At 39.7% G+C, this 7,705-nt stretch overlaps 1 protein-coding gene across 1 annotated transcript; it reads left to right on the top strand.

Annotated features, from left to right (window-relative positions):
• Positions 1 to 2,892: 2,892 nt before the first annotated feature.
• On the top strand, positions 2,893 to 6,738 carry cunh5orf34 (chromosome unknown C5orf34 homolog). Its single transcript, XM_008302035.1, has 11 exons — positions 2,893 to 3,090; positions 3,922 to 4,011; positions 4,104 to 4,451; positions 4,527 to 4,789; positions 4,874 to 4,966; positions 5,403 to 5,523; positions 5,619 to 5,710; positions 5,796 to 5,874; positions 5,961 to 6,049; positions 6,152 to 6,198; positions 6,311 to 6,738. Exons 1-11 carry the CDS (start codon positions 2,893 to 2,895, stop codon positions 6,487 to 6,489), a joined length of 1,599 nt encoding a protein of 532 aa, XP_008300257.1. The 3' UTR covers positions 6,490 to 6,738.
• Positions 6,739 to 7,705: the final 967 nt, after the last annotated feature.

Here is a 7,705-nt window from a genome sequence, read left to right as displayed (position 1 = left end):
AACGGTTACTAATCATCTGATACATGCTGGCTAACTCTACAGGGCTTAGGATGAACATCTGATACATGCTGGCTAACTCTACAGTTGAAGTTGTCAGTGCAGGATGAATTTTAAAAATAAAGGTAACTAGCTAATTGCATATAACAACCTCTTTCTGGACTTAATATATATTTCTGGTAAGACTGCTGTATATAAGAACACACAGCCCTTCTAGTTGCTAGCGTGGTTTCTAGGTGTGTAACCTGCTTCATTTACTTTGATGGTTCACACTGAAAGGATGTGTGTATGTCTTGTTCTTACTTTCATTCTGCTTTTGCTTTGTAGCTGTACTGAAGGCTGGAGTCCTGGGAGGTGGAGGCTTTGCTGCTTTCTGTGCAACAATTGAATATCATTTATATATATATATATATGTATGAATTAGTAGTTACTTGTAGTCTAGTAATGTCTGTCTTTTCTGTAGCCACTAAAAAATGGTTACATGCTCTGACACACTCATATGTTTAGCTTTTTCTTTCCACCTTGCACAAACTTGTTATTTACTTTTGCTGACCAGAGGTGTTGCTGCCTTGTCTTTAAGGTTGGCTAAGGAGTTTAGTTGTTTTCTTTTGTTCGTTTTTTTGTTTTACCTACTTTGTTAGCCCTCGTGTGGTTTTATTTGGTTCATTAATTTAGCAACACCCATGGGCCCGGTTTCTTTGCAGTTTTAACTTCACCTTTCTTTTTTATGAATTATATCACTGAGCAATAACTTGCTTTACCAAACCAAGAACACCTGCTTTTATGTTTTTTCCCTTTTCCTTAGCAGAGCTGGGATATGTTGTGGAAATCAGGGAGATTGTTTGGAGGATGAGGAGGCAGACACAGAGAGACACGTTGGAATCTCAAATGGCTTCTGTTGTAATAATGTTTACTGATCAGGAGATGTGACGCCAACAGAGCAGCAGTACATGCAGGCTGTGTCAGCATCAATTCTGAGGATCCTCTCTCACTGTTAGGTATATATTGAATCTGGGTGAGGGGTCAGATTTAGATTACAGACCAATGTGGAGACAGCTAGTCTGCTTAGTATTGTTAGAAACAGATAAGTCCAACCTTGACAAGAACAGAGAGTTCTATCATGTCTTCCTCCTACTACGGTAGCGCTTGTCTGTCGGATAAGCCACAACAAGGCAAGATGAGGCCTTCACATGGAGACAGGGCTCAGGTTGGTAGAGGTAAAAGGAGAGCAGAGACCAAAGAGACCTGCTCTAATCAATAGGCTAATTTGAGACAATGTCTCGCTAACAGCTAAAAGGAGATATGTTATAAGAGAAAAGGGTCATTTTTTTTCCTTCATAGGATGTAACAAACATTTTGGAACAAAACAACATAAATATATTTCTATTTCTAGTCTACAGACTTTGTGTTGTAGATTTAATTTGTAACAACTCACTTACCCACATTTACAGACATTTTTGCAAAAATCACCAAAAACCTTAAACCACAAAGTAAATGTTATTTATGTCATAATTTTTAATGCCATGCTGATACAGCTGGATCACAACAAATGTTCGTAACATTTATGCAAAATTTCTTCCAGTGAATATTAATATTATGAGTTCTTACAATTTTAGATGAAAGTAAATGCTACTTTTTTCATTTTTTTTACGATATTCATCTCAAGTTTTGATTTTGTGCTAATACAATTGGATCGTATCAAAAATAATTTATAAAACAAAGCAAATATTACTTTTTAGAAGTATTCATAAATGAACACAGAATGTTAGCAGCTTTTAATAGGCTACCTTAGTAATGTCATACTTTTGACGCATGGGTGTTTGTGTGCATATGACTGAATGAGACGGAGAGGCTTGATGTCTTCAATTGTCATTCAGTATATATTATTGATTATTTATTAATGCACTATTATGTTCATCAAAGGTAATTTAACTACTAGTTTATATAGTTTAACTACTACTTTACCTACTTTTTCTGCTGGGCAACTTGCGAATCTTGTCTTAGAGATCAATATATTTTCTCATCTGTCATCTATAATATTTAATCCAGATTTATTTGTCAATTATATTTTGTATCATTGGCCTGTCACCTTATAGCTAGAAGGTCCTGGGTTTGAATCTCGGCCTGGGATCTTTCTGTGTGGAGTTTGTACGTTCTCCCCATGCAGCATGAGTTCTCTCCGGGTTCTCCAGCTTCCTCCCACAGTCCAAAAACATGCTGAGGTTAATTGGTGATTCTAAATTGTCTGTAGGTGTGAATGTGAGTGTGCTTGGCTGTCTGTAAGTGTAGCCCTGCGATAGTCTGGCGACCTGTCCAGGGTGTCCCCTGCCTTCGCCCTAAGTCGGCTGGGATAGACTACAGCCCCCCGCGACCCTAGTGAGAATTAAGTGATGTATAGATAATGGATGGATTACTAAGCATAAGACAGAAGCCACTTTTAAATATTCATATATTTTAAATAATTTAATTTGCTATACATTGACTAAATGTTGTTGTGGTATTAATAACCCAGACTTAGATTTTTAATAATTATTGTAAACTTTAACATATTTAGTTTTCCAACAACTTCAGGGGCTAGTGAAAAGTTAATATTAAGTTGTGTTGTAGCTGTTATTGTAATTTATTGTTCCTCTATTTTATTGCTTTGTAATTTTTTTAATTGTATTTTTATGGTTTGTCTGTATGGTTCGCAACCCTGGCCGCCAAAAAAAACGATTCTTATTTAAAAATTCTAAATAAATTAAATGTGTCTAAATGTGTTACAGTGCCGCTCGTACAGTTGCCTCCTCCCTCTCTGTGAGCGCGCCAATAACAACAGTCCCTTTCTGATGACGTCACAGTTTTAAGTTTGAGCGCGTTCACGGCGCCGAGCAGGAAAGTTTGGTCGCACTGACGATGGAAACCGACGCCGGTGTCAGTTTGATGATAATGTATGAGGACGAGTCGGTGGATGTTCGTTACGGAAACGGAGCACAGTTACAGCTGTCACCGTGTGGCTGTGAATTCACGCTGGTGAAACCCGCGGACCCCCGAGGACTGCTGCCCCCCGACAGAGTCCGACAGAGGAGCCGGTTCACCATCAGCACCTACAAGGTAGAAACATGGACGTAGAAAGGTTACTATAGATACTGTGTTAGCTGTTGTTTGTGCTTCCAGTGTTACAGTGTTACAAGGGAGGCAATGGCTGTTTTTGTTGAGAAACATTTACACAGTTTGGCTTTTTTTTTTCTTTTTTTTTTTACATTAAAGTAACTACAGTATGTCAAAAAAAAAGAGTGTCTCATTATTTCCGTTTCTCACATTTCCGCAAATATCTTTTCATGGGACAACACTGAAGAAATGTCACTTTGCTACAATGTAAAGTAGTTCGTGTACAGCTTGTTTAACAGTGTAAATTTACTGTCCCCGCAAAATAACTCAATACACAGCCATTAATGTCTAAACCGTTGGCAACAAAAGTGAGTACACCCTTAAGTGAAAATGTCCAAATTGGGCCCAAAGTATCAATATTTTGTGTGGCCACCATTATTTTCCAGCACTGCCTTAACCCTCTTGGGCATGTAGTTCACCAGAGCTTCTCAGGTTGCCACTGAAATCCTCTTCCACTCCTCCATGACGACATCACAGAGCTGTTGGATGTTAGAGACCTCCACCTTCCTTTTTAGGATGCCCCACAGATGCTCAATAGGGTTTAGGTCTGAAGACATTCTTGGCCAGTCCATCACGTTCACCCTCAACTTCTTTAGCAAGGCAGTGGTTGTCTTGGAGGTGTGTTTGGGGTCATTATCATGTTGGAATACTGCCCTGCGGCCCAGTTTCCGAAAGGAGGGGCTCATGCTCTGCTTCAGGATGTCACCTGTACCAACTTTTGTGACATACTGTAAATAGGCAGACCCATCTCTGTTCAATGTCATTTTATAACAGGAGCTGATGGTAGCTGCACTGGCTTTCAGGAATAATTATGCTAGTCGGCCATATCTGCCAGAGGAACTCACCCCTGCTGACCTCAAGAAGGTATTGAGCTACTTCTTTGCTTCTTATTAGTCCCTCAGGTTATGTGTGGGAAGTAATATCAGTATCTGTATGTTCTACGTGTCCCCTCACAGCCTTTTTTCAGTATTGATTCAGCTGTGCAGTGGCCTGAGCCGTTGTCTTACCAGGCTGTGCTTGGACCCGGAGGCGAGACCATCGTCAGGTCAGAGGAGGGACGAGCTGCGTTGGTGCTCTCGCCTTCGGGTGAAGAATTCTCCGTCGAGTTCACATGCAGCCTGAGTCGAAACCAGCACCATGACATGCAGCGTTTAAACAGAGATGGCGGTGAGCAGCAAGCGAGCAATCGGATCTGTGACAGCACCAGTGATCGGACCGAGGAGGTTCATCAGGGAGGGAGAAGCGGAAGGAAAAATCTGACTAGATCAAGGTCTCCTCAGATGGTCAGCACTGCACAGCCAAAGGTAATTCTTCTTAGAAACATTCATGTGCTTAGGTCTCAGGTTTGATAGCATAAATCATTTCGCTTCTGCTCCCAGCCTGAACAGATATATCAGTCCACTACAGTGGTACAGCATCACTCTTGCTGTGCTGTTGATCCTGTGTGGGCCTACCCTCTCTCCTTGGCTCACTATCACTGGACAGCTCGTCTCTCCAAATCTAAAGATGTTGGAACAGAGAGAGGGAGCAATTCTAGTCTGGTAGACAGGAGAATAAACACATTGGATATCCCCAGTGAAGAAAGAAAGACCCACCTTCCTCAGGCCCTGCCTCTAACATGTCCATCACCTCACAGACACAGGTTTGTGAATTAATAACAGTCATGTTTTGCCTGATGTAGCAATGTTCAGTGACTAATTTAGGCTTCTTTACTCATGTATTTAAGGTGGAAGGTTAAAGACCCCCTGGCCAAAGAAGAACATTCAGACCTTCCTACAGAGCCAGTTAAAATAATATGGTGTCAAGGAGTTACCTATAGGTAGGTATGAAGGTTCTCAGATTTAACAAGGACATTGAAGATCTTTGAAAGTTGATATCTGACTCTAAAAAAAGAAGAAAGAAGAAAAAGAAAAAAGTTTCCTCTGTAAAGGTTATGCCTCACCATTTTAACATTATGGAAAGAATGTATTTTTTCTTCTACCTTAATTTGAAGCCAAATATCATGACGTGATATACACTTCCCAGCCACAACATTAAAACCGCCTGTCTAATACTGTGTTGGGCCCCCTTGTGCTGCCAAAACAGCTCTGACCCATCAGGCCATGGAAACTGGGACATTGACAGTGGACCCAAGGTTTCCCTGCAGAATTAGAACAAGATGATCAATGTTATTCACTTCACCTATAAGTGGTTTTAATGTTGTGGCTAAATATGTGTATTTACAACTACACTGTGATTGTGTGTCTACTGTGAAGGATTCTGAGTGGAGCTGTCTCAGTCATAGAGGTTTCCCCAGGAGATGGATCCATCATCCGGTCTAACGGTGTCCTCACCTCTTATTTTACCCACCTCAAACCTGAGCTCCAGTCAGTTCAGGTCGGTTTCACTTTTTCATCACAGAAATGACACATTCCAGTCTGTATCTACACATGTTTTTAAATCCTACTAATCCTACTGTGTCTATCTCGCAGGTGAAGGAGGTAACTTACTTTTTAAACAGTCTTCCGCCCGATGTGCTTGGACAGGCCTACTCTGTTTGCTCTATAGTGAGTCGAGCAAGTAGGTAAGCTAACCATGTCATCACAGTCTGATGAGTTGAAGGACTTTAATTTGCTCAGGTCTTTATCCATCATATAACTGTTTTCCAGGATCCTCACTTGCTACAACCAGGCCAAGGAGTCACTAAAGCTTCCTGCCACACCCAGCTGCTTGCAAGCGGTCAAACAAGTAGAGTATAGCTGCAAATACTTACATTATTTCTAGAATAATCAAGCTCTCAAATAGATAATAATGTTATAGAATTATGTTTGCAGGACATACATTTTTCTAAACCAGCCCCACTTGAAGAAAACCTGTCCAATGCTGTGCAACACATACATTTAACAGAGACAGCAGACACTGTGTGAGTTGCGTTTCTCAGATCACTCTGTTTTTATTTACTGAATGCAGGATACAGTGTTAGCAGCTTGTATGTAATATTGATTTAACCTCCTGTTCACTTCAGGTCAGATCTTGTTGCTGCAGAACTGGAGAAGATAAAGCGATTCAACTGTATCCTTCAGTGCCGCAAACCCTGACTGTCAGTTTTTGTTGTAAATGTTTGTAAGTCAGACATGTTTATATTGAGGGTGACTTTGTGTACTCTTTAACATCCTGTGGACAGTTTTGCTGGAAAACAGCCACCTGCTGAGGAATAAGAAAGGGCACGCAGACCTGGAAGGCAGCTCTGCAGAAGTCACTCATGAACCAGTAAATGAGAACTGCATTGCTGAAGCTCTTCAAAGGACATCTAAAGCCATACAGGATATTGATGCTCTCATATCTGCAACCGCACTGACTTAAAAGAGTCTTTTAAGTTAAATAAGACAAACATGCAAATGAGTTGGCCTGCAAAAACTTAAAGCTGTACAGACTCTCAAATAAAGACCTCTTTTAATGTGATGGTAGCACATAGTGTTTTCACACATTGCGTTAAACTGCTTAATGTGCAAACACAGAATCAAACAGCATGCATGCAGCAGTGCTTGAAACATGAGTTTCCCACAAATCCTAAAAGAGCAAGAAAACCCAATTAAAAATATATGACAAAAATATGTGGGATTTTTCATTAGGAGAAGAATGTGATCTAATGCTCTGTGAGTGACAAAGTATGTGAATCTCATGGTACCGTTTGGTCCAATCAGAGTGAACTAGTGCTGTTGAATTTTGTCTGTGTTAAATACCAGTAGGATGATCCGTGTTCTGTAAGGGGAACCAGCAATACAAACAGTCCTGGGAGGTAATCAGGACCAAATATAGAAACATTTATGCGATTTTTACATCACTGACTAAATATAGAGCATTGTGTGTCGTATCGTAGCATATATTTCACAATATACAGTGTATATATATATACAAAAAGGGTTTCTTGTATTTACCTAATTTTGTTTTAAACAGAATTATATATATGAAAGACGATAAAAACTGTGCAGATAATTTCTCAATTACAGATAAAAGCTTTGACCTTCAGAACATCTTTGTAAAATGTTTATGTACAACTTCTGCCTCTCAGGAAAAAAAAAAACACTCTCCACCAAAACTTGATCACTTGTTTCTGCATTGTACTGTAATCAGGCAGTGTGTTGAAATGATAAACGACCTATCGAGATTATCATTTTATATGATATGACTTTAATTTTTTAAATCTTTACTCACAAGATGTGTGTTTCCTTGCAAACTTTGCTGCAACAAACTTCATCCCCTTTTTACACACTTTGTGCAGTAGTTCAGTGCCTAATTAACAGGTGTACTGGTGGGTTTTACAAGGTTTTATTCATAGCAAGTGAACACCAGTTGCTGTTTCGTGATAATCTGAGAGACTGAAATGCTGAAATACTTCCTTCATAAGTGAAGCTTTTATTTTTGAACTGAATCTCATTGACACATACAAAGATCAGATGAGTGACTACTAACTAATCTATGAAACAAAAGATGCCTTTGTGAAAATGTTACCTATTTGTTGATAACTCATTTGTGCCTTGTGTTGCTATTTATGTTAATACTTGTTACTGTGGTATAA

This window comes from Stegastes partitus, unplaced genomic scaffold (genome assembly GCF_000690725.1).
Source record: "Stegastes partitus isolate 25-593 unplaced genomic scaffold, Stegastes_partitus-1.0.2 Scaffold1750, whole genome shotgun sequence".
Taxonomy (NCBI): Eukaryota; Metazoa; Chordata; class Actinopteri; family Pomacentridae; genus Stegastes; species Stegastes partitus.
The sequence above is the reverse complement of the archived record's forward strand: the minus strand, read 5'-3'. Positions and strand labels throughout refer to the sequence as shown.